At 40.1% G+C, this 27,877-nt stretch overlaps 1 protein-coding gene across 1 annotated transcript in view; it reads left to right on the top strand.

Annotated features, from left to right (window-relative positions):
- kcnt2 (potassium channel, subfamily T, member 2) overlaps window positions 1–23,191 on the top strand; it is a 36,374-nt gene extending 13,183 nt beyond the window's left edge. The window contains exons 11-29 of the mRNA XM_052134909.1: window positions 1,090–1,226; window positions 1,625–1,688; window positions 1,863–1,971; window positions 2,067–2,175; window positions 2,623–2,772; window positions 3,026–3,213; window positions 5,164–5,265; window positions 5,327–5,343; window positions 5,404–5,508; window positions 7,575–7,747; window positions 7,926–7,997; window positions 8,117–8,251; window positions 9,444–9,555; window positions 9,671–9,772; window positions 16,238–16,321; window positions 16,419–16,547; window positions 20,643–20,853; window positions 21,026–21,110; window positions 23,029–23,191. Of these exons, the coding sequence (XP_051990869.1) occupies window positions 1,090–1,226; window positions 1,625–1,688; window positions 1,863–1,971; window positions 2,067–2,175; window positions 2,623–2,772; window positions 3,026–3,213; window positions 5,164–5,265; window positions 5,327–5,343; window positions 5,404–5,508; window positions 7,575–7,747; window positions 7,926–7,997; window positions 8,117–8,251; window positions 9,444–9,555; window positions 9,671–9,772; window positions 16,238–16,321; window positions 16,419–16,547; window positions 20,643–20,853; window positions 21,026–21,110; window positions 23,029–23,191 (2,247 nt within the window). The remainder of the gene's footprint in view (window positions 1–1,089; window positions 1,227–1,624; window positions 1,689–1,862; window positions 1,972–2,066; window positions 2,176–2,622; window positions 2,773–3,025; window positions 3,214–5,163; window positions 5,266–5,326; window positions 5,344–5,403; window positions 5,509–7,574; window positions 7,748–7,925; window positions 7,998–8,116; window positions 8,252–9,443; window positions 9,556–9,670; window positions 9,773–16,237; window positions 16,322–16,418; window positions 16,548–20,642; window positions 20,854–21,025; window positions 21,111–23,028) is intronic.
- The last annotated feature ends 4,686 nt before the right edge of the window (window positions 23,192–27,877 follow it).

Raw genomic sequence — 27,877 nt, 5'->3', positions numbered from 1 at the left:
AGGGTCGGAGACAAATAATAAAATATCATCTGCTTAAAGCAGAAGCTTGTGCGCCACACCTCCCGCCATCACCCCTGGAAAATCATCCTCCTTTCTTATCGTGGCAGCTAAAGGTTCCAGGGCAAGACAGAACAATAATGGGGAAAGAGGGCGGGTGCCCCTATCCAGAGTAAAATAATCTTAAATTAATCACTTTGTTTGTACCACTGCTACAGGGTGTCTGTAAGGTTACTTGATCCAACCAATAAACGTACTCCCAAACCCATACATTTCCAGAATCTTAAAAAGATTCTATGTTTGCAATTGAGTCCCTCAATTGTCAAAATCTGGACCTCATATATAGCCACTGTTGGGAAGAACTCAAATGTGCAGAAGATGCAGAGAAACCAAATAATTTTACTGTAGTTGTGTTTTTTCTTAAGAAAAGTGGACATCTGCACTGCTCAGGACAAAGCAGAGATTCATGAACAATTATTACACAATCAGTCATTGATCATCAAGAACGCAACACACCATATTAGAAACCAACTTCTTAACAGGATCATGTGTGTAAATTCAGTAAATATTTTGTCCTGTGCAATATATGTGAGGATGTGTTATGTCAAAGAGCTTCTTTGAGGCAGTACTAAATAAAAACAAAATGCAATCTTTTGTTGGGAATTATCGGGACACTGGGACACAGTATATACAACATTTTTATACAATATGGCAACCTACATATTTGTTAAACCAAATTACTTTGATTTGGCATACAAAACCTTTTCAAAAATATATTTTTGAATAACAATAGATCTAGACAAAAAAGAAAAGATTATACAAGCACCACATCATTGACCCATAGTTCACCATCTTTGCATATTGCTCTTGGGTACAGTGTAGTTTGCATTGCCTCATCTTTTAATAACCTTCTTTAAAAAATAATCTTCAGCCATTCCTTCCTAACACTGGAAACTTTTGGAAGGATATGCATACAGGTGGGTGACCAGATGAGGGGGTCTTTGGCAGCCATTTATCATTTATTGTAAAGGAGATAATAGATGGCTATTGCTTGCTAATATTGTAGTTTGACACACTCCTGGTGTCTTCCAGGACCACTATGTCATCATCCTTTGCCCAACAGAGATCGATGTGCGAGTGAGACAGGTACTGCAGATTCCGATGTGGTCACATAGGGTCATATATCTACAGGGTTCTGCCCTCAATGACCAAGATTTGGTCAGAATCAAGTGAGTTCAAAGAGATTTGTATATCATTCAAATGTGTTCCGCATTTGGTTTAATGAATGTTCATGCTGGTCCAGGCTGGTTAGTTCTGTTTTGGTGCTGGTCGAGCTGGTGCACCAGCAAAGCCAAAAAATATTTGCTTTATTGACCACGCTGGTCAATCAGCATGGTCTGGCAATGCTGATTGACCAAGGAAGTTTTGCTTGTCAAGCTGGAGTCCAGCGTCCAAAACACAAAATATGCTGGCGACCTGCAATGCTGGGTTTTCCAACAGGGCAGTACTGGCTTTTCGTCATTCTGTTGCGTTTTGACATTCATATTGTGGATATATTATTGATCTTTTGGAGATTTCTACTACCGTTCATTGTAAGAAACAGAGTAAAAAATATCTTTACTTACAGAATGGATCATGCTGAAGCTTGTTTCATTCTGACCAGTCGCTGTGATGTTGACCGCAATGCAGCAGTACGTACTCTTGAGATTTAATCTTGATCATACAGGATTGGAACTATCCGTTTTATAAAATAACATAGAGCATTGTCTTTGTATCCTCTTCACATGCTCAAGTTATGTGAAGGATAGAATATGTGAGCTTTACTTTCTTTTGAATATCCCACCAATTGAATTATCTCTTGTTAGGATCACCAGACCATTCTACGGGCCTGGGCTGTGAAGCAGTTTGCTCCAGACTGTCCTCTTTTTGTTCAAATTCTCAAACCAGAAAACAAATTTCATGTGAAATTTGCAGGTATCATCAAATCTCTGCTGTCGATATTTTATTGTAAAAATGTAGATTTTGGCAGGACATTGTCATCACTGTTGTGTGGTGATTTCCCCCTTCAGATCATGTTGTTTGTGAGGAAGAGTATAGATATGCCATGCTGGCGCTGAACTGCATCTGTCCTGCTACATCCACCCTCATCACCTTGCTAGTGCACACCACTCAAGGCTTGTGAGTACACTAACCCTGTGACATCAATAACCCTTTAATGGGATAGTTCACCGAAAAAGAATAATTCAGTCTTTAATTGAAAATGTATTCACTATAAATCTTGACATCTTCCTGGTGCAATCTCAAGATAAGCTCGTTCACATGGTTTCTAATGCGTAGCACATGTGCAGAGGCCCGTATACAAATCAGACACAGTGATACCAGGTTCACGGTTAAAGTGTACTGCAGTAGCCAAAAGTTTGATGCTAAACAATAGAAAATGAAAATGCAACATCTTATTGATGTACAGTACGTTGGTAACTGGGATTGAGTTCAAGATTCTTCAGAAATCTCCTTTTATAATAACAGATAACAGAAATGTTATTTTAGTGTGAACTATTCTTTGAAAGACAAAATGCAATAATAAAACTCATCCGTTCAAGCTGTTTAAAGCTGTTATCTCTACAGTGAGGGTCAGCACTCTCCTGAGGATTGGCATAGAATTTATGGAAAGTGCTCATGCAATGAGGTGTACAACATTGTTTTGAAAGACAGCATCATCTTTTCCAAGTATGATGGAAAGAGCTTCCCTTATGCCTCTTTCAACGCATTTAAAAAGTGAGTACATGAAAAGATGCAATAAACATTTTTGAACAATGTGCCAAATGTCATAACGTAGAGGAAATGATGTGTGATTCTACAAAAACTAGCCATATTTCACATCTGAATGCTAATAGAATTGCATGTATTGATGAAGATTTAAGGGTAATCATTTTTCTGTGCTTTTTGATATCATTCAGTACTTCCAATTGTAGTACGTTGGTAAAACAGGAGCTTCTCGAGACTACTTCAATTTCTCTTTCATTCAAAGGTTTGGCATCTGTCTTATTGGAGTCCGTCCTGAGGACACTGAGAGTATTCTGCTGAACCCCGGTCCTCAGCACATCATGAAACCCTTAGACATGTGCTTCTACATCAGTGGCAAGGAGGAGAACTCAAGCTTCAAGACCCAGAGAGAGCCCAAAAAAAGTCAATTCCCTATGAGCAGTGTCATTACCGGTATGGGTGTTTTAAATGCAAGAATGCGTCCTTGGGTGTGTCTCAATCAGATCCCTTGCTATTTTGTGAATCAGTATAGTGTTTGAATATGAATTCAGGCACTGGTAAGGGAGTTCATCCACTGCACATTGGGACACTTATGACTCAATAACCTGCAACACGATAATGAGCTTGTGCATTAAAAAACACAGCTGGCAACATTGTGAACGACGATGCTTCCTGCTTTTTATAGTGCATTCTGAGTATTTTTAGGGAGCAAATGTTTTAATGCAGTGGACAATTTTGCTACTGAGACAGCCCTAGAAATGTCTCTCTGATCAGTGCCCTGACCACTGAACTAGGGAGCTGATTGAGATGCACCCTTTGTGTTGTGCTGTCTGCTGAAGGGTTGGTTTGTTCTCTGTATAAGCTGCACGTTGTCTATACAGCTGTTATTTTTTGTATGTTAAATCATCAGCCCTAATTTATATATATTGCATTTTCTTTAGTTAGGGGGTTTCTCAGCAAATTTTTAAATGTTATTAATTCGATTAATCGGAACATTGTGTAATAATTTGATGAAAAAAAAAATACCAATTGACAGACTTGGATTAAATCTAGAATGAAAACTAGGATTTAATTTTTATGTTTATTTAATGTTTATTATTAGAAAATAACAAAAGCACACAAATCAGTGTTTTAAGTTTTATTTAGACATTACTTTTAATACCAGTTATTGCAATTTCTGGTATTAGAGTTGAAAAAAAAAAAATCTGCAGGTTATATATCTCATTTACTGGGATATATACTGTATATTTAAGCAATATCACAGGAGCAAGAGTGCAATATGACCCTACATCAGCACTGCTGTGATTCGGCCACAGGCCTCGTGTCGTGGGTAATTAAAGCAGTGCTGATGTAGGGTCATATAGCACGATTGCGAGTGTGATATTCTTATATACAACAGTTCAATGAACAAGTACATTTTAAAAAATCTAGTAAAAACCGAGTACGGTCATAAAAATGCATTTGTGCATGGAACTACTTTCTTATGCGACGAATCAGAATCTGCCGTTGCTGGTTGCGTCCAAGCCTTCATTAGTAATTCAACAAGTTCACTTCAGAAATAGTATCACTGCTTGTGCTGTTTCTAACAAGTTATTGGATAAACAAGGATAAACGGCTGGATGTGTGTGTGTGTGTGTGTGTGTGTGTGTGTGTGAGAGAGAGAGAGAGAGAGAGAGAGAGATGGAGCTTGTGCGATCACCTGTTGCCACACCCAATCAGAGATGCTGTCAGCTTTCTCAGTGGAAAATAGACGTCCAAGCGGGGGTATTCCTCTCTATTCCGCGGTAACTGGTCCAAAGAGTCATTCACTATAGAAACAGCGATGTCCTCCGCCATTTTAAACAGTATGTATCCAATGTGGAAACTCAGATAAAAGGTAACCACTTGAGTTCTGTAATAAATCAGTCTGTTGTGTCTCTCAGCATGAGCCTTAAGTTGTCAGTGTAAAGCTATTTCCTAGTTTTGGGAATGTAGTAGTAATACGAGCGATCACGGAGCGCAGTTCTATGTAAACAATGACTAACGGATTCACTTTACATCACCAACTGGCTCATATTACACACAAAAATGATCTTTTGCCACCACCTGCTGGCTAATATATGTAATTTCAAAAATAAAGCCAGTAACTCCTAACAGATACACTTTAGTTTAGAACAGCATGAATGTGTATTGATACACACACAGTGAAGCGTCAGAGTGCTGATGGTGCTCATGGAATGTCTCTCGTCCAATCAGATTCGAGGACCGGAACTAACTGTGGTGTGTGTGTGTGTGTGTATGTATATATATATATATATATATATATATGACTAAAGATTTTATTTGTATTTCCCAAAGGTACTGTGGCCGTAGGAGTGCAGGATGTAAGTATTCCATCCAGTTTAGGTCCCTCTTCCTCAACAGATCCTTTAACAAAAACAACCACTGCTCCTGCTCTAGACATACCAAATTCATCTTCCTTTCACACTGTCAACCTGCCCAGCGAGAGGTCAAAAGATGAATGTAGTGATGGGTAATTATTTCTTTCCTTGAGAAATTAAAACACAGACTTATCTTGTCATGAAAGTTGAAACACTGAATAATGTAAAAATAGTGGCTATGGGGACATTTCATTAACTCTATACCGAATTCTTATTTTTATAGTTATATCAGGGATATCCTCCAAATTTACCCTACATTGGAAGCTCACAGACACTTTGCCATTTACGGAAAGAGAAAATTCCTATATGTTGTATGCAGCTGGTAAAGGTATTACATGTTTTGAATAGACTATATTTTTATTGTACTATATTAGGTTGACAGCTATCAATATATCACTATTAGAATATCACTATTAAAAGCGCACTCAGAAACTTTTTTGTTGGTGTCATCTTGGATTTACAGTGACACCTAGCGGCGTGGCTGCAGCATCATTCAAAATCAATTGTTTTTTGTTACAGTCAGCCAAGATTAATTTCAATCCAAGAGTAAAAGTGTCCAATAACAGGGCAGTTACTGAGATTAAGCGAGTAGTATTCGGCTGGTCATGTGATTAACATGGCAGCCCCCATGTGTGGACCCTCTCCATGTAGAATAAAACAGTTTTATAAGGATACTGATATGACTGGAGTCTTCATTTAAATGTGTGTGGTCATCATTTTTAAAATTACAATTCATGTCTTTAGGAGTTAAACTTTTCTAATGAGGAAAAAAATGACTGAGTGCACCTTTAATGTATGTACATGAGCAGTTGAATTGATATTAATTTGCAGTGTCCTCAAAGAAAAAAGTCATTAATTTTCTCTTTTAATTTTCATAATTTTGGCTGATCATATTGCCATTTTTACTGTGATAAATCTTAAAATTGTCTATTCAAATTGTTATATATTTTTTATTTCAAGTAAAATATGGAAATGTTCCTGAATATTTCCCTAAAAGTTACAACAACAATAATAATAATGTCTATTTTGTCACCAGTTATTTCATGGGAAATCGTTTAATGGTCCTTTATGAGTTTGCAAATCAGGACATGAACAGGAAGTAAATCAAAACATTTTCAGGCTTGTAGGTTAGGAAGAGGGAGAGTTTTACCTTCTAATATTAATTAACAGTGTAGTGTTTATATTGAACTATGTATTCATTTATTCAGTCCTGCGGTGTGACCCCCATTTTCAGCATTTATAACTAGAGCTGTTGGAAAACATCGTTTCAGCGATGCATCGCGATTCTTACTCAAACGATTCTGAATCATTTCTCAAAATAATCAGAATCGATTCTGAGTTCATTTTAAATCACGTCAGAGCAGTGATGCGCGCCAAAGACAGATGTAAATAAAGACGCGAGTTAACAAACACGACTGTTTGCAGACCAGCTGTATCAAACATTTGACCATTTGTGCCCCGAATGAAACTACGATACCGAGATTTTTTCACAAACCCACGCATATCAACGGGAGAGTTTATTCGTGATAAGAAGCCAACAAACAACACGAAAGACCAGCTCGCACCCATAATTGCACTGATTTGCACACAACGGGGGAAAACACAGAAGAAAATAATGACGAGACAACGGTTCGGGAGATGTTGGTGATGCTTTCATTCTAGATTCTCATTTATTTAATCTTGTGGCTGTTCCATGTTTTGTTCACAGCTCATACTGAATGTAAAATGTCAGTTTATGTAATGTGACTCGATCTGATTTTTAAATCGGCTGTTAAGTAAAAAGCTGAAAGGGAAAAAATAGAGAGTAAAAAAATATATTTTGAAGAAACTGATAAAAGAAAGATACTCATCAGGACAAGATGCATCGAGAATCGTTTTATAATCGAATCGAATCCTGAGGCCATTCACACCTCTATATATAACCATAACTTATAGCTTTACTTTTTTGTCTGGATCCTATCAGCATATGGGATACTAGTATAACTGGTTGAAGCTGTTGCGTTAAAATAGCTGAATGCCTTAAAATGTACTGCAGGCCTGCAGAGTGACATGCTTTGCTGCACTAAAATGGTTTTAAATACCATATTTCTAATTGTATTCTAATTTTTGTGCATGCTTCATGACCTCTTATTGATTGAGAGACTAAATTGAATATTTGTTCTTTTAAATGTCCATTTGTCACACCTCAGAACCAGAAAGGCACAAAAAATATTTCAAGTGGAGAAAAATGGTTAAAAATGGCAAAAGAAATTCTCAAAACACAATTACAAATACCCACATAGTACTGTATAGTTTTTCATTTAGTTGTAGAATTTGCTTAGCATGGGTTGATTTTGTGTTGAATTAGTAATGCATTGCATAATCCTCTTCATGTCATATCAGTTTTTGTCTAAGACTTGTGACCACAAAGATGATGAAGATGTGAAAGCGTATGGTTTGAAGAATAAGCTCATCATTGTGTCTGCTGAGACAGCAGGAAAAAGCTTGTCCAACTTCATCATCCCATTACGAGCCTCCTACAGACCAGAGAATGAGCTCTGCCCGATTGTGCTGCTCTTGGAACAAGAGTAAACATCAAACTTTTCCAGGACACTCACTCATCTTATTCATTTAACTTTATTCTCTCTTTTTAAACTTTTACTAGTGTTTTAAATGCATTTCTTATGTTATTATATCATATAGTTATAGGTCATTGCTGATATTAGGCTAATGTTGTGTTGCGGTTTGGATTTTTCTCTCTTTCAGGCCATGTCAAGAATTTCTTGAAACCATCTGTTGGTTCCCAATGATCTATTACATGGTTGGATCAATTGACAAGTATGAGACATCATCATGAATCCAAACAAAACATTTAAATCATGAATCAAAGACTTCTTACTAGTTAATGAATGGAGCAATCTTTTTTGTTGTTGTTGTTTTATGGATCTCCCTGACAGCCTGGACGACCTGTTGCGTTGTGGTGTCTCTTTTGCTGCTAATATGGTGGTGGTGGACAAGGAGAGCACCATGAGCGCTAAGGAAGACTATATGGCTGATGCCAAAACCATTGTTAATGTCCAGACCCTATTCAGGTTAGAGAGTGTTTCAAAATTGGACCATGTGCTCCGACTTGTTGCATGATGGTCTCTCAATTAATTTGTATAGGGTTTACTTCGAGGGGTTAGTGTACCAAAAGAGCAAATGGCTGGGGCACATTCGAACTAAGACATATAGAATATATGACTTTTACCAGAGCCCAGTTTTACCCGATAAATGAATAACATCTAGGAGTTGCTAAATGTGAACAGGAGATGGCAATGTTGACAGTGTCTTCCTCACCCATTCAGCTTCAGGTTAGCAATAAAGAGCACAGAATGTTTTATATTTTATATTGCAAAGTCGAGGAACTGAAGCACTGGGTTCGACAGGTACATATTCATCGTACATTGATTTAAGTAGGCTATATACTTCATGTGAATTTAAAGGGAATTTTTTGGAAGCCCTAAACTGGACTTTTTTTAGACAGACAAAATTCTAGGATATAGGCTCAGGAAGGCACTAAGACACCTAAAAAAAACTCTTTTTGAGAGCCACTGTGGTATGCTGTCAATTACCAAGGACAATCATTGCAATTTACCCCCAGTATTGGGTAAGTAACTCACAGAAAGTAATCCACTACTAAGTAATTACTAATTATGTCTCTAAAAAATGTAATCCGGTTACAATACTGATTATTTAATGGAAAAGTAATCACATTACTAATAACTTTAATTTTAAGTTACATTCTAACTTTTTACAGGAACAAAAATAGTTTTTCAACTCGATGAATTTAAAATAATATCTATAAGTCAGCTGTCACAGAAGTGCAATATTTAGAAATATGTTAATAAAAGTAATGTAGTCAAAAGTAATTAATTTACTTGAAATTCGGTAACTGTAATCTGATTACACTAATTTAAAATGTAACGTGTTACACTACTTTTTTACTTTAAACATAATTAGATTGCAGTAACTAATAACGTTGTAATCAGATTACACTGAAACTTGCTCGTTCCTTCTTAAAAACAAAAATAGTTTACAGTAATGCTCTTAATGCAATAATGCAGACATGTGAATGATTACAAACTGTTGCGCAAAGACTTTACAAATAGGAGTATAAATGTACAGTTAATTAATTGTGCAGCCATTCATAGATATTTTTTTGATTAATTAACAATGTTCAAAATACTGTATGGAAGATCTTGTGAAGTAATTGAAATAAACTTTCTCCCTATTCCTGTATAGGTTGTTCTCTGGCCTCAACATCATCACTGAGCTAACCCATTCTGCTAACATGAGATTTATGCAGTTCAGTGTAAAGGACTGTTACACACTGGCATTCTCCAAACTGGAAAATGTGTGCAGACATTTATATACTGCTTGTCTTACTCTATACTGTAAACTCTAAATATGTTTGTACGTAAACATTCTTTTCCATGTTTTTCTTTTTTTTTTATGGCTTCATGGTGCAGAAAGAGAGAGAGAAAGGCTCAAACTTATCCTTCATTTTTCGCCTGCCTTTTGCAGCTGGTAGGGTGTTCAGCGTTGGCATGCTGGATACACTCCTCTATCAGGTAATCCAGTTCTAGTTCACTACACAAATCATGCTGCCTGTTGACCTGAAACCATTTGTAAATATGTCTGCTAATGCCCACTAGATGGCAACCTGATTAATGATGAGGATACAAAATACTCTTATTATTTCATGGACCCACTTGACCGTTTGATGCACAGTGTAGGCTGAGATGGCAAGCATTGAGAAATTATTCAGGACCAGGGTGCACAGGGTATTATCAGTGCTAAAATGGACCAAAAAGTCTACATTCACACCAAAGCTGAATGTGGCCCAAATTTGATGCTTTTCAGCCAGATCTCATTAAAATTATATGAACGTGGCAACATTGTACTCATGATTTGTGTGAAAGTGAATAAAATGCACAATTGTTATAGCGCCTATAGTGTTCATTTCACCAGGAAACTGTGGCAAAACATAGAATGCGGCACGTGAAACTCTGCAAAAGTTTTGATATTGTTACGTTCATTCTATGAGACTTCGTTACAGCTTTTACCCTCACATGACACTATATATACCTGATTTTTACAATTTGACATCTAAACAGTCAGTTTGGAATTTTTTTTTTTTTTTTTTTTTACATCAGTCTAACTCAGCCTTTAAGAAAAACTCCACATTGGGCTTAATTTTACTTTATTTTACTTTGTATATTTGTGTTAAAAAAATATTTTTGGATTTACAATATGGCGTAGCATATCTTATTGCTTAAAGGAATGGTTCTCCCCAAAATGAAAATTCTCTCATCATTTACTCACCCTCATGCCATCCCAGATGTGTATGACTTTCTTTTTTCTGCAGAACACAAACAAAGATTTTTAGAATAATATTTCAGCTGTGTAGGTCCTTACAATGCAAGTGAATGGTGACCAAAACTTTGAAGGTCAAATAATCACATAAAAGTAATCCATATGACTCCAGTGGCACCACATGTGGCTTTCAGATGTTAATGAGAAAGTAGAGATTTAGAGTAAAAAGGTCTCACATTTTGACTGGATATGTGCTGCCTTAATGTGCTGTTGAAATTATCCTCCTTTCCACTTTTGAAGTGGCATTTGTACATTGTGTACAACAGGAAACGTGGATGACACCAGGATCATTCATGCATATTTCTCAAGGAACTTTAATTTTGACAGCATAATACATATAACTCAGTTAGCTTGCTGACGATAAAGGAATTTTGGTCAAATACAAGCTATTTTTACAGTGTGAAAATGTAGAAAATACATTAAATGGATTCTGACATACATAAATGAACATGGCTGAAACGGCAAGTGCTAACAATTAGCTGTATTAAGAAAACTGTCCTCCTCTGCCATGTTGGAAGTTTACGGCTCCTCCCAACTTTGGAATCAACATTTTCTTCCTTGTTTCCCAGTTGTAATTATGACTTGAGGGAGTTATTCATGTTCTGTTCCGAGTATGAAACTCGTATTTAAAATAATTCTGATAGCACATGAATGCAGCAATAGTCACACACTTAGATGGTCATTACAGTAGTTCAAGTGATTTAATTTTGGAAATATGATGCCCTACAAAGCCAAGAAGCAGTAGCTATGCCAACAATGAAAAAAAAATTGTCTTTAAAGGAATATTCCTTGTTCAATACAAGATAAGCTCAATCAACAGCATTTGTAGCATATTTTTGATTACCTTTGAGACTCGTTTCTCCTTTTTCTTTAAAAAAAATAAATAAAATCGAGGTTCCATTGAGGCACTTACAATGGAAATGAATGAGGCCACATACTCACATTTTCAAAACCACTAGGCATAAAGGATATGAGTGTAAACATGATTTTAGTGTGATGAAATCACTTACAGACCTTTTCTGTGTAAAGTTATAGCCAATTATACAACTACGTTACCAAGACACTTTAATGTCAACAAGCCCTAAAATTCTTAAACTACTGTAAAAATGTCAATTTAAACATCTTTACAGATTAAATAATACAGGAGTATTAACAGAATTACAAAAGCAGAAGTGCTTTTATAAAATAATAAGCGTCACATTTCTGTTTAAACCCTCCAGAAATTGATCACGTTTACTTGTGTTTACCCCAATCACTATTTATTGTAAGTGCCTCCCTTTAAAGTGTTAGTTCACTCAGAAATTAAAATTATACCATAATTTATTCACTCTCAAGCTGTAACAAATTGTAGCTGGCAAGGACGAAGACAAAGGAGTGAAGAAACCAAGTGCAGTTTATTTTAATAAACGTGAAACCAAAAACTCTAACTATAAACATGAATAAAACTTAACTTAAACATGAACTAGACTAGACATAAACTTGACATGAACTAGAAAAGTGCTACACAAACAAACATCAATACTAGACAAAGGACAAAGGTAAACATTAGGGCTTACTGTAAATACATGACATGGGGAAACATAAGCCAATGATCAAACAGAACACTAAACAAGATAACAAGACTAACAACCTTAAACCAATGACAGACTAGAATTGATAAGACAATAAACCAATGAAAACAAGACACATGAACATGGAGGGAAACATGAAATCACACGACAAGGGAAACAGGAACTAGAATTCCAAAATAAACGACATGAAATCAAAACATGAACAAAAACACATCTAAACATGGTACAAGCCATCCTAGGTGTATATGACTCCTCTTTCAGCCAAACACAATCAGAGTTATATAAAAAAAAAATCCTGACTCTTCCAAGCTTTATAATGTGAATGGTACCTTAGATTTTGAAGCCCCAGAAAAGCGCATCCATCCATCAAAAAAGTAATCCATACGGCTCTAGGGGGTTAATAAAGGCCTTCTGAAGCGAAGCAACGTCATGCAGTAAGAAATATTTGTAAAAAAACCAAAAAACTTTATAAGGCCTAAGTTCGTCACTTCTCACCGGAGTTTAGGCTATGCCTAGGTCAAACGCCGGAACTCAACTTTCTCGTGAACCCTCGGACGGCTATTACCGGGAGTCAGCGATTATAGTTAACTTATATTACAGTGATTTATTAACCCCCTGGAGCCGTATGGATTACTTTTTTGATGAGTGGATGTGCTTTTTTGGGCTTCAAAATCTAAGGTACCATTCACTCCCATTATAAAGCTTGGAAAAGCCAGGATAATTTTTATCTAACTCTGTGTTTGGCTGAAAAGTCATATACACCTAGGATGGCTTGAGGGTGAGTAAATTATTGGATTATTTTCATTTTTGGGTGAACTAACCCGTAGTCCTCTATTTTTGCTTTTTTAAAGAAAAGGAAGTACAAGATATTTTTCACATTTTTGCGGTAATCAACATTATGCCACAAATGCTGTTGATTTAGCTTAACTTGTATTGAACCCGGAATATTCAGTTAAAGGTTTTTTTTTTATTGTCCAGCCAAATGTGGATTATAAAATCTGTATTCTCTAAATCTAAGCATAGTTATGCCAAACCTGTTGGTTACAGGACAGATTGTAGTCTGTCACGAACACTGGTGAAGGCGCCTCCTCCTCGAACCTCCGGAGATCGCATTCACCCGAGTACTGATTACTCGCCCAGCTGTTACTTATTACCTCACTCTATTTAACCACGTCTGTTTGTTCCCTCCTTGCGAAGTCTTGCTTAGCCCCGGCGACATTTCCAAGCAACTTAGATACCTCTCTAGTTTATCTGTGTACCGACCTAGCTATTCCCCGTTCCAGTTAGTTAGCCCCCTGCCCAGTTACTCTAGCCTATTTACCTTCTACGACTGTTTGCTGCCTGCCCCGATCTCTAGCCCGTTCTTGTTTACGCCTCAGCCTCTCTGCCTCACACTGTTTGCCTGTCCAAGACCTTTGCTTGTACGACCTGAGTTTACTGCCTCAATAAAGCCGCATATGGATCCAAACCAACCTGAGTCCTCATTACAGAAGACTTCGCCGCCCATCGATCCAGCGGTGATCACCCGCCTGTCGGAGGAACTCTCGGCGCAGGCTAACCAGCTCTCCGCGCACCAGCTCGGGCGCCTCGCTTCAGCCGTCGAGGAGATAATGCGCACCGTCCAGGCAGCACTCCCACCAGCGCCCACCTCAGTTTTCCTTTGACTCTTTCATGCAGAGCCTGATCGACGTCTTCGATCACCCCGAATGCGGCAAGAGCGCTGGTGAGCAACTCCTGGCACTCCGCCAGGGAAATCGCACAGCAGCGGATTACGCTCTCACCTTCCGCACCCTTGCAACGCAAACCGGCTGGCTTGAATGCACCCTTAAACTCCTCTTCCGTCAGGGGCTGAGCGCGGATCTGCAGTCTGAGCTGGCGTGTCGTGATGAGGGGACCTCTTTGGAACAATTCATCTCGCTGGCTATCCGAGTCGACAACCTCATCCGTTCCCGACGACCAGCTAGGTGGCTCCCGCAGCCCGCTCCGGCACCCCAGCGCCAAGCGGCCCCGGAACCCATGCAGTTAGACCGTACCCACCTCACTCCGGAGGAGAGAGAACGCCGCCTCTCCAACCGCCTCTGCCTCTACTGTGGCCAGGCCGGGCACATCCGCTCCAACTGCCCGACGCGTCCGCCTGAGCGACAACAACCTGGGTTGAGTTTGCTCCTCTCTTCCACCCTAACCAGTTCTAGTCTGAAAGTGCCCATTTCACTCTGTTACCGATCATCTAGCCTGAAAGCCCACGCCATGATTGACTCAGGTGTGGCTGGTAACTTCATTGATGAGAACTTTTGTAAACAACATGGTATTCCCCTGACTGTATGTGAACCTCCCTTGGCAGTGGCGGCCCTAGACCTCCCAGCGCCAAGGTAACCCACCCAAGCTGTTTCCCTGTGCCTACTACTCCCGCAAACTCTCCCCCGCCGAGCGAAATTATGATGTCGGTAACCGGGAGCTCCTGGCCATGAAAGCAGCCCTGGAGGAATGGCGTCACTGGCTGGAGGGGGCCAGGCAACCATTCCAGGTCTTGACGGACCACCGCAATCTTGAGTACCTCCGCTCCGCCAAGAGGCTCAACCCCAGACAGGCCCGATGGGCCCTGTTCTTCACTCGCTTTGACTTCAACATCTCCTACCTGCCGGGCTCCAAGAACACCAAGGCCGACTCCCTCTCACGTCAACACGAGGCCACAGTCCAAAACCCCACTGCCGAACCCATTGTCTCGCCCGCGCTCTTCCTAGCCCCCGTCCAGTGGGACCTCATGTCAGACATCTCCCAGGCTCAAGTCACTGTCCCACCACCTCCAGAGTGCCCTACCGATCGGACCTTTGTACCCCCCAGCCCCCTCTCTTCCCTTGGTCCGGAGAACCCTCGGAAGTTCCCGCCGTTAACGACTGGCTGCAGCGCAGCGAGGCAGTATGGGACCAGGCCCACGTCCACTTACAGCGGGCCGTGGACCGAACTAAGTCGCAAGCAGACCGTCGCCGCCGTCCCGGACCCGACTACGCCCCAGGCCAGTGGGTTTGGCTCTCCACCCGAGACCTCCGGCTCCGCCAGCCTTGCCGAAAGCTTAGCCCTAGGTATGTGGGCCCCTTTAGAATCCTTAGAAAGATTAACCCTGTTACTTTCCGTCTTGAGCTCCCCACTAATTACCAAATCTCTCCCTCTTTCCATGTCTCCCTGCTGAAACCGGCCGATGACCCGGGGGTCGAAGAGGAGGCCACTCTCAGACCCCCTCCTCTGATCGTGGGCGGCGAGGAAGCCTTCCTGGTGCGAAGGCTGCTCGACTCCAGGCGCCACCGAGGTCAGTTGCAGTACCTGGTTGACTGGGAGGGGTACGGCCCGGAAGAAAGGTCCTGGGTCACCACCAACGATATCCTCGACCCAAATCTCATTACAGAGTTCCATCGGACCAACCCGGAGAGACCGGCCCCTCGACCTCGGGGAAGACCTCGGCGCGGGTCGCATCTTCGCGTCAGGAGCCGCTCACAGGGGGGCTCTGTCCGCGAACTACGGGTGAAGCGCCTCCTCCTCGAACCTCCGAGATCGCATTCACCCGAATACTGATTACTCGCCCAGCTGTTGCTTATTACCTCACTCTATTTAACCACGTCTGTTTGTTCCCTCCTTGCGAAGTCTTGTTTAGCCCCGGCGACATTTCCAAGCAACTTAGATACCTCTCTAGTTTATCTGTGTACCGACCTAGCTATTCCCCGTTCCAGTTAGTTAGCCCCCTGCCCAGTTACTCTAGCCTGTTTACCTTCTACGACTGTTTGCTGCCTGCCCCGATCTCTAGCCCGTTCTTGTTTACGCCTCAGCCTCTCTGCCTCACACTGTTTGCCTGTCCAAGACCTTTGCTTGTACGACCTGAGTTTACTGCCTCAATAAAGCCGCATATGGATCCAAACCAACCTGAGTCCTCATTACATAGTCTAAGAGTAAAATGTATTTACTCTACTGTAATGTGCTTTGCCTTTGCAGGGCAGTATGTATGCTCTTGCTGCTGATATTTGTACATACCCAGAATCATACCTAGATTTGTCCCTAATTTAGGCTAAAGCACTGGCATGCTTTAACATTCTGTTGCAGTCTTTCGTCAAGGATTACATGATTACCATCACCAGGTTACTACTTGGACTGGAAACTACACCGAGGTCTGGTTTCTTATGTGCTGTAAGCATCACTTGTACTACATTTCTTTATCCACATTAAGATGTCTTTTAAAAACTAAAATGTACATTTTCTTAAACTGTTGAATATTACATTTCAGATTAGTATCACAGAGGATGATCTGTGCATCGAGACATATGGCAGACTTTACCAAATGCTCTGTTCAACTGTAGGAGACATTCCCATCGGCATCTACAGGACAGAGTCTCAGGGAGCTGAACCTCCTGAGGTTTCATTACCTTCAACACATCCACAACATATATCTACTCACTTTTAGTTCTTAACAGAGCCATGTTAACTAATTTACTAATTATGTTTATGTGTGTGAAGTCCAAGTTTATAGTTATAAAACAATACAAAAATAAGATAGAATGGGTAACAGGGTTGCAGTTTACAGGGTCACTCAGTCTAGAGGCTAGTTTGTTTGAAGGCCACATGTTAGTTTGGAGTTGGGTAACACTTTACATTAATGTTCCTTTTGTTAAAGGTTTATGAAGGGGTTCAGTAATGACCAATAATTAATTTACAAATGCATAAAAGCATTTACACATTAACTGCCAAATAGCATACCTGTGATTCATGTTATAAATGCTTCATAACACGTATTCAACATTATTATCCAATGGAAATATATCTTAATGTAAAGTGGAAAAATATGAATTTATTAAGGAGTTGCCAACATTAGAAACATATGTTGATAAATTTAAATGTAGATAAAAGTTATGTATATAATGTATATAAATAAAGAAATAATGTTACATTTATATAGCCATTGTGTGCCAGTACACTCACCTCACACCATTTATTGGTGGAGAGGAGAGACTGGAGTGATAGCTAATTAATGGATGGGGATTATTAGAAAGTCATGATTGAGAAGGGCCAATGGGGGAATTTGGCCAGGACTTTTTAATGACCACCGAGTTAGGACCTTGGTTTAACATATCATCTGAAGGACAGTGCTTTTTTTACAATATAGTGTCCCCCATCACTATACTGAGGCATATGAACCCACACAGAGCAAAGTGTGAGCACCCCCTTCTGGCCTCCCTAATACCTCTTTCAGCAGCAACCTTAGTTACCCCCAGGAGGTCTCCTATCCAGGTACTGACCAGACTCAACCCTGCTTAGCTTCAATGAGCAACCGGTCTTGAGCTACAGGGTGATAAAGATAAAGTGTGATTTAATGGTAAACAGGCTTTATTATATGATAGATTTTGTGAATGAGCATGAACACCTTAAAAGTGTAACGAAGATTAAGTAGCACCATTCTTTTGACAAACGTAACAAGGAAAGGGACAACACAAGTGATTCAAGACTTTAGAGTGATTAATATAAACACAAAGCCGACTTGAGCAAAATGACACAATTCTCCTTTTAATCTCACTAAAAGTCTATTTTTGCAGCATTGTGACATAAATGATGAATTAGGGCATTTTATGTTTTTGATTCACATATATATATATACAGTGCATCTGGAAAGTATTCACAGCGCTTCACTTTTTCCACATTATGTTATGTTACAGCCTTATTCCAAAATTGATTAAATAAATGATTTTCCTCAAAATTCTACCAACAATACCCCATAACAACGTGAAAGAAGTTTGTTTGAAATCTTTGCAAATTTACTAAAAATAAAAAACGAAAAAAATCACATGTACATAAGTATTCACAGCCTTTGCCATGACACTCAAAATTGAGCTCAGGTGCATCCTGTTTCCACTGATCATCCTTGAGATGTTTCTACAACTTGATTGGAGTCCACCTGTGGTAAATTCAGTTGATTGGACATGATTTGGAAAGGCACACACCTGTCTATATAAGGTCCCACAGTTAACAGTGCATATCAGAGCACAAACCAAGCCACGAAGTCCAAGGAATTGTCTGTAGACCTCTGAGACAGGATTGTATTGAGGCACAGGTCTGGGGAAAGGTACAGAAACATTTCTGCAGCATTGAAGGTCCCAATGAGCACAGTGGCCTCCATCAGTGGCAGTTTGGAACCACCAGGACTCTTCCTAGAGCTGGCCGCCCGGCCAAACTGAGAGATCGGGGGAGAAGGGCCTTATTCAGGGAGGTGACCAAGAACCCGATGGTCACTCTGACAGAGCTCCAGAAGAACAACCATCTCTGCAGCACTCCACCAATCAGGCCTGTATGGTAGATTGGCCAGACGGAAGCCATTCCTCAATAAAAGGCACATGACAGCCCACCTGGAGTTTGCCAAAAGGCACCTGAAGGACTCCCAGACCATGAGAAACAAAGATTGAACTCTTTGGCCTGAATCACCTGGCCAATACATCCCTACAGTGAAGCATGGTGGTGGCAGCATCATGCTGTGTGGATGTTTTTCAGCGGCAGGAACTGAGAGACTTGTCCGGATTGAGGGAAAGATGAATCCCGCAATGTACAGAGACATCCTTGATGAAAAACCTGCTTCAGAGCACTCTGGACCTCAGACTGGGGCAAAGGTTTCTACAGGACAACGACCCCAAGTACACAGCCAAGATAACAAATGAGTGGCTACGGGACAACTCTGTGAATGTCCTTTGAGTGGCCCAGCCAGAGCCCAGACTTGAACCCGACTGAACATCTCTGGAGAGATCTGAAAATGGCTGTGCACCGACGCTCCCCATACAACCTGATGGAGCTTGAGAGGTCCTGCAAAGAAGAATATACTTGAGGCTGTAATTGGTGCCAAAGGTGCTTCAACAAAGTATTGAGCAAAGGCTGTGAATACTTTGTACATGTGATTTTTATTTTTATTTTTTTATTTGTAATAAATTTGCAAAGATTTCAAACAAACTTCTTTCACGTTGTCATTATGGGGTATTGTTTGTAGGATTTTTAGGAAAATTATTAATTTAATCCATGTTGGAATTAGGCTGTAAGCAAACAAAATGTGGAAAAAGTGAAGTGCTGTGAATACTTTCCAGATGCACTCTGTATATATGTATATATATATACTCACCTAAAGGATTATTAGGAACACCATACTAATACTGTGTTTGACCCCCTTTCGCCTTCAGAACTGCCTTAATTATACGTGGCATTGATTCAACAAGGTGCTGAAAGCATTCTTTAGAAATGTTGGCCCATATTGATAGGATAGCATCTTGCAGTTGATGGAGATTTGTGGGATGCACATCCAGGGCACTAAGCTCCGCTCCACCACATCCCAAAGATGCTCTATTGGTTTGAGATCTGGTGACTGTGGGGGCCATTTTAGTACAGTGAACTCATTGTCATGTTCAAGAAACCAATTTGAAATGATATTTTATACTTTGTGACATGGTGCATTATCCTGCTGGAAGTAGCCATCAGAGGATGGGTACATGGTGGCCATAAAGGGATGGACATGGTCAGAAACAATGCTCAGGTAGGCCGTGGCATTTAAACGATGCCCAATTGGCACTAAGGGGCCTAAAGTGTGCCAAGAAAACATCCCCCACACCATTACACCACCACCACCAGCCTGCACAGTGGTAACAAGGCATGCTGGATCCATGTTCTCATTCTGTTTACGCCAAATTCTGACTCTACCATCTGAATGTCTCAACAGAAATCGAGACTCATCAGACCAGGCAACATTTTTCCAGTCTTCAACTGTCCAATTTTGGTGAGCTCTTGCAAATTGTAGCCTCTTTTTCCTATTTGTAGTGGAGATGAGTGGTACCCGGTGGGGTCTCCTGCTGTTGTAGCCCATCCGCCTCAAGGTTGTGCATGTTGTGGCTTCACAAATGCTTTGCTGCATACCTCGGTTGTAACGAGTGGTTATTTCAGGCAAAGTTGCTCTTCTATCAGCTTGAATCAGTCGGCCCATTCTCCTCTGACCTCTAGCATCAACAAGGCATTTTCGCCCATAGGACTGCCGCATACTGGATGTTTTTCCCTTTTCACACCATTCTTTGTAAACCCTAGAAATGGTTGTGCGTGAAAATCCCAGTAACTGAGCAGATTGTGAAATACTCATACCGGCCCGTCTGGCACCAACAACCATGCCACGCTCAAAATTGCTTAAATCACCTTTCTTTCCCATTCTGACATTCAGTTTGGAGTTCAGGAGATTGTCTTGACCAGGACCACACCCCTAAATGCATTGAAGCATCTGCCATGTGATTGGTTGATTAGATAATTGCATTAATGAGAAATTGAACAGGTGTTCCTAATAATCCTTTAGGTGAGTGTGTGTGTGTGTGTGTGTGTGTGTGTATATATATATATATATATACACACACACACACACACACACACACACACACACACACACACACACACATTGACACAATCTTTTCTGTCTTCTAGACACCACACTCCCTTATGTCAGATAATTTGCCTGTCTTTGAGGAGGAGCAGCAGAATCTGCATGAGAAAGAGCATGAATTGGGCTTCGAATCTTCTGGGCCCATGGAATTCTGAGAGGGATTTGGAGAGATGCAGTCAGCGTAGTGTTCTGCCCTCATGCCCAGAGAGACAAGAGCTCACAGAGTTGGTGAAGAAGCGCATGTCAAACCTGGGCCTCTCCACTGATGGATTCGGTGAGAGGCAGATCCTTGAGCTGCCTTGTTGCAGCACTGTCCAGTCAGTCAGTGATTTAACCGGTCCATGACATTTTTCAGTATTGCACAAACAAATAGTTTTGTAATTTTGCAATGCATTTAAACAAAAACATTCTTAGTAACATTTATTAACATTTGTCTCTTAATTCAGATGTTCTGAATGATAACCAAACTAGTCACTCTTATGTCCTAATCAACCCATCATCTGAGACAAGACTGGAGCTAAATGACATTGTGTAAGTGAAGTTGACTCTATTGCACAAATTCACATTTCAAAAGCATTAATGATTGAATATAATTAAGAAAGGAGACTTTTCAAAATCAAAAGAAAAAAATAAGAAATTATATTTTGCCAAAAGAAAATGATGCCTGTTTGAAGACCATCAAGCTTTTTTGCATTGTGAAATAATTTTCATGACAATTTTATATATATATATATATATATATATAAAGTGTTGGGGAGTAATGGAATACATGTAATGGGATTACATATTTAAAGTACAAAATATAAGTAACTGTATTCCACTACAGGTACAATTTAAATAATTTGTAATTAGAATACAGTTACATTCAAAAAGTATTTTGATTACTGATGGGATTACTTTACATTTTATTGTCATTAGTTTCATTTAATATTTAGTAATTTCAGATGGAAAACATTAATATATATAAATGATGTGATCCAATGTGCATTTGAACAGCGGTGAAACACTTTCGTATGATTCATACGAGCAGACAGAGAAGTACGTTTGGAGCAGAAGAGATAGAAATAAACCTTGAGTAAATTGTTAGCTTTTTGCGAAGCTAAAATGCTATTTCTAGCCCTTTCACATGCACATGTTACCAGACATAATCATATTTTTTATCAAGAAAATTCATGTTGGATCATAATTAATTTTTTTTAGTAAGAACTTTGATATTAGGGCAAAAATCATATTCTTGATAATAATTTTTGTATTGTTTTCCTGTTAAAATATCTAAAAATCCTTAAAACAAGATCAATTTGATTAATCTGGTTTTAGAAACAACACTGAATAAGATATTTTGTTTTTTCAGAGAATGTGTTTTAACATGTGTATTTTGTCTTACTGTACTGGCAGTTTTTATAGTCAAAACAATTGAAAACATCTAGAAGTAATCCAAAGTATTTAGAATACGTTACTGACATTGAGTAATCTAACGGAATACATTACAAATGACATTTTACAGCATGTATTCTGTAATCTGTAGTGGAATACATTTAAAAAGTAACCCTCCCAATCCTGTCTCATATATATATATATATATATATATTAGTAACCCATTTGCACCTATCAGCCAATCATGTGGCAGCAGTGTAATGCATAAAATCATTCAGATGCCGGTCGAGAGCTTCAGATAATGTTCACATCAACCATCAGAATGGGGAAAAAATTTGATCTCAGTGATTTCGACCGTGGCATTATTGTTGGTGTCAGATGGGCTGGTTTGAGGATTTCTGCAACTGTTGATCTCCTGGGATTTTCACACACAACAGTCTCTAGAATTTACTTAAAATGGTACCAATAACAAAAAACAAACAGTGAGTGGCAGTTCAGTGGATGGAAACACCTTGTTGAAGAGAGAGCGGTCAACAGATAAACCTTGAAACGGATGGGCAACAACAGTAGAAAACCACGTCAGGCACATTATTAGGACAATAGTGTTTCTTTTTTTTCCTCCTTTTTCTTCCAATTTGGAATGCCCAATTCCCAATGTGCTTTTAAGCCAATTTGGTTGCTCAGGAGACCTGGCTGAAGTCACTAAGCATGCCCTGGATTCAAACTAGTGAACTCCAGGGGTGGTAACCAGCGTCTTTACACTGAGCTACTCAGGCCCTAGCACAAAATTGTTTCTTAATAAGGTGCTCATTACAATTCGTTTTTTGTCTAATTACAATTTTCACATCGCAGAAAATCGTCATGGTCACAAAATAGGTTTCATTTTCTTTATGAAAGCATAGTTTTGTTCAACTGCACATGTTCTGTGATAATTTACTGAGATACTAAATAGAAGTAATTGATTATGTGCTGACCTTGTGTTAAAAATGTTTAAACACTACTGCTTAACCCAGCAAAAACGGTGGCTCATTAATTTAACTACCTTTTTATATTCTTTTTTTTTTTTGTGTTTCAGGTACATAATCCGTAAAGATCCGCTCTCATCGATGCTGAAAGATAGTGACAGCATAAAGAGCATGAGGAGCTGCACACGCATTGGAGAGGAATGTAAAGCTGGAAGATCTGCTCTGAACGGAGATCAGACTCACACCAGTAATTTATCTTACTCCGTCATATGAGCAAGACCTGTTTAATAACATCAAGTAAACATAAATCTTAAAGAGGCCCTATTAGGCTTTTTGGGATTTTACCTTTCCTTTAGTGTGTAATATAGCGGTTTGTGCATTTAAAAGGTCTGCAAAGTTACAAAGCACAAAGGGAGTTACACTCTCCCGCAGAAAACACTGCTACTGAACTGCCTGAAATGCCTGGTTTGCAGTCCAGCCATTACGTCTGTGACTTAGCTATGTCACTTTGTAACACATTTGCATAATGCCTGCCTAAGGGCTACTTCGGTTACAGTAATGGGCATTACATTTCCGACACACGCTCTAAGCAGTTGACCAATCACAACAGACTGGTCCAGTTGACCAATAGAGCAGACTGGGCTTTTCAGAAAGGGGGGCTTTAAAGAGACATGAGCTACAACAGAGTGTTTCATACTGAGGGTGAAAAGTGCTGCAGCAATGTATAGGATGAGAAAAATAATGTGTTTTTTAAAACAATAAAGCATGTAAACCTATTCTATATGACCCCCAAAATAAAATGATGAAACCGTAAATGAGCATAATATGTGCTCTTTAACATAGCATAAACTACGATATCTGCAAACCTTTGATGTACTACTGTCCACTAAAGCATCTATATACAGCTCCGAGTAATGCACACCCCAGTCACGTACAGCTATTTCTCTATTATCATATTTATTCCTGCCAGCTGCTCTGGCTGGATGCTCAGATTGACATGCAAGGTCAAAGGTCACAAACATGATCCAATTAAAGTTCTTAGCACTTGGCTGTTTAATAAGTCCTGGAACTGACATTTGGCAGCCTGCTGGGTTCCTGCCAGGCTCGTGTTAACACCAGCCAGTGATCCTTACCTTAACTATTTCAGTAATGCATGAATTTGTATTCTCTTCTCAATACATGTTAAAACTCAATGATAATGCCAATATAGTAAATAACATATAACAATGTAATAACATTTGCCCACAAATTATCTTCCAATATTTTTATGGGAATGTTTAAATGTGAAGTGTGAAATTTGTTTGCGCTACAGAATTGAGCAAAATAAATACTATATTCAGAGCACGAGCACACTCCGATATTTCCAGTTGGCAAACAGGTGAGCATTCCATACGTCTCGCATATTCTTATTCTTTTCCTCAATCACATTAAAGATTACCTCAATTATAGATTCAAGTCAAGAATGAGAGGGTTATTCTGTAATGTACAGGCACTTTGCTGTCTCAATAGTGAAAAGATGAAAAATGAAAAATAATAATTATGTGCATGATATAAATAGATTTTTATTCCAAGATTAATTGGTTGTATTTTAACTGTTATAATATTTCCTGAACTGTCTAATCTGATAGAATATGAAATGAAATGTTAGAATATCTTTTGTAAGATATCTTAAAAGAAACTTGTGCCTTCAATTAATACAAAACTCACATAATTCTGTCAGCCATGTCAATAAAATGGAAATGTTTAATTATGTTTTAATGATGTGGTGCTAATGATGGATATTAAAGGTGCAGTAAGCAATTTTAGCCATTATAACTTCCATGAGAGGGAGCTGTTGATTTAGCTACTGGTCCTCTTTCCAAAACAGCGCACCGAAATTCCCCACAGTTGTCAAACACAACAGTAGCAAAATAGCATCCCCAGACAAATTATAAATCAGAATATGGCATTAAGCCTTAATAATTCGCTGCAACATCAAAAACGTGCAAAATGCTGAAATTGTCATAGACCACGGCCAACGGACACAATTTTGTTTGCTGTTTACGCAGTCAAAACCTGTCACAGAGACAGGTGAGATATCTTATGACAGTTATTTCAGTGATATCATAGTTCCCATGAAAGAATTGCTTACAGCACCTTTAAATTAGTAAATAGAATTGTCAGTTTTATATACGCAAAGAATAGAAGAGCACATACCGTGGATATCAATTTCCATTTTAAAAGATATTTTAATGAACAAATATTGTAGTTCAAAATCATATCAGTTCAGTGTAAATTGATGTCTGACCTGCCACATATAAATTACAGTGTGCCACAAGGCTAGGTGTTAGGCCCTTTGGCGTTCTCCTTTTATGTGTTCTCTTTAAGTGACAAAAGTGGTTTAGAATCACCCATGAGCCAGTCAGTTGCATTTGTTAAAAACAAGTATTGAAAATATGACTGAAGAACAAAAATAAAGGAACTTACAAATAACAATAGATGTCTGGGACTTATTATTGCTGCTAAAGTAAAAATGGTCACAAAAGATCACAATGGTCACAAAGATGAGCACACAATTCAAAAGAACAGGTGCAGGCTCAGGAACATCCGTAACAAAGAAGTTGTGATGAGATACAATGAGAACACAAATGTAGTCTTTATTAGATCTTTATTAACTGAAGTGAAATGTATATAAAATCCAAAACACTCACCCAGACTTTATACTAAATAAATAACTTTATTACTCCCAAAAGCATGATACATAAAACAGTTAAAAGCTCACTTTAACTGTAGCATGTGATTTTCTTTTTCAAGAGTAAACAGCATAATTTGCTCAACAGCAAAGTCAAGCATATCGTATACCATAATAGACATCTGATTCAAAAGGTCAAGGTTAGGGCATTGTGAAACTTCATCAAAATAGAACGAACATGTAGATGACTCAAGGATTTAGAGAGTCCGATGGGAGCTGGGTTTGAGCAAGAATGATATCAACATATTCGCCTCACTGCCAGTACGTCACAGCTGAGCCCATGGGCTTCCTCGCAGATATCTCCTGAGCCTTGCACACTGCTGACTCTCTTTGAAGCTACAAATACTGGTTAATGCTTTGAGGCACATACCAACATGAGGTTAACGCATGAATTTGAAAATGGTGCCACTAATTGTGTCCCGGGGAATCAGGTGCTCAGAACCTACAGTAGTCTAGCATACATGAGACAAGAATGTTAACGGCAGGGAAATTTGGGATTCCCCCATCGTTTTTAGCCCATGTAACTACTAGACCTATACTGTGGAGTAAGGTTATAGCCCAAAACTAGACCCACCAGACTGAGATAGAAAACGTTCTGGTTACTTCCGTAACCTCTGTTCACTGATGAGGGTATGCAACGTTGTGTTGATGAAGTGACACTAGGGGGTCACTCTTGGGAACCCAAGGGACCTCTGCCCAAGAAAGATGCAGTTTACCAACAGGGAAACGATTTAGCAGAAGATATACGTCCCATGAGGTTACCTACGGGGAACCGGCACATGCGGAGCACCTACCCCAGTACATGGCTTATTTAGCACGTGTACTGAGCCGGCAGCAAATTTCTCATCTGCCACAGGGCTTGGAGGAAGTCATCCAGGGAACACATTTTGTGAACACCGCACATCTTCAGCTCAGTGGAGGTGAAAGGTGCTATGCGCAAGCGATACACCCGGCCAACTGTCCCGGACTTACCTGTTCATTACTGCCAAGACACGGGACAAAATGACTCAACCCAGAAATTGTAGAACCTTGCAAATATATTGGGTGTTGCCAAGCCCGCTGCTTTGCAGATGTCTGTTAGAGAGGCGCCACTGGTAAGGGACCAGGAGGCCGCCACACTCCTGGTAGAATGGGCTTGTAGCCCTGCGGGAGGCGGTACGTGCTGGCCGTTGTTATGCCATAGCTATGGTGTCAATGATCCAGTGGGCGATCCTCTGCTTGGAGACAGTGCTTCCTTTCCGCTGTCCACCAAAGCAGACAAAGAGCTGCTCAGAGACTCTGAAGCTCTGCGTGCGATCCAAATATATGCGTAAACGCGCACCGGACACAGCAACGTCAAGGCTGGGTCTACCTCCTCCCGGGGCAGCGCTTGCAGGTTCATAACCTGATCCCTGAATGCGGTCGTGGGAACCTTTGGCACATAGCCTAGTCAGGGTCTCAAGATCACGTGAGAGTAGCCTCTTGATGGAAGTGAGCGTAGTCTGGAGGGCAGTCTTTAAAGAGAGTGCCTTAAGCTCAGCTGACTTCAAAGGCTCAAAGGGGGCTCCCCTTAGACCCTGAAGTAATACAGAGAGGTCCCATGAGGGAACGAGGTGTGGTCTGGAGGGATTCAACCTCCTGGCGCCTCAGGAATGATGATCAAGTTGTGCTTCCCTAAGGACTTACCGTCCACTCTGTCGTGGTGTGCTGCTATAACGGCTACATACACCTTCAAAATGGAGGGGGACAGTCATCCCTCCAACCTCTCCTGCAGGATGGAAAGTACCGATACGACTGTGCATCTCTGGGGATCTTCACGTGGGGATGAACACCACTTAGCGAACAGACGCCACTTCAAGGCATACATGTGCCTCGTAGAAGGAGCCCTAGACTGAGTGATTGTGTCTTACACGGCGGGTGGTTGGCCATTTTGGTTTTCCCCGTCCCATCCAGGGGCCAGACACGGAGATTCCAGAGGTCTGGTTGGGGGTGCCAGATGGTGCCCCGACCCTGAGAAAAAAGGTCCTTCCTCAGGGAAATTTGGGGGCTCATGCGAGGAGCGTGATGTTCAAAAACCAAGTCTGGGTGGGCCAGTAGGGTGCTACTAGGACGACCTGCTCCTCGTCCTCCTTGACCTTGCGCAAGGTCTGTGTAAGTAGGCTCACTGGGGGAAATGCATATTTGCATAGTCCAGGGGGCCAGCTGTGTGCCACCGCGTCAATACAGAGGGGTGCCTCGGTCAGGGCGTA

This window comes from Xyrauchen texanus, chromosome 9 (genome assembly GCF_025860055.1).
Source record: "Xyrauchen texanus isolate HMW12.3.18 chromosome 9, RBS_HiC_50CHRs, whole genome shotgun sequence".
Taxonomy (NCBI): domain Eukaryota; kingdom Metazoa; phylum Chordata; class Actinopteri; order Cypriniformes; family Catostomidae; genus Xyrauchen; species Xyrauchen texanus.
The sequence above is the reverse complement of the archived record's forward strand: the minus strand, read 5'-3'. Positions and strand labels throughout refer to the sequence as shown.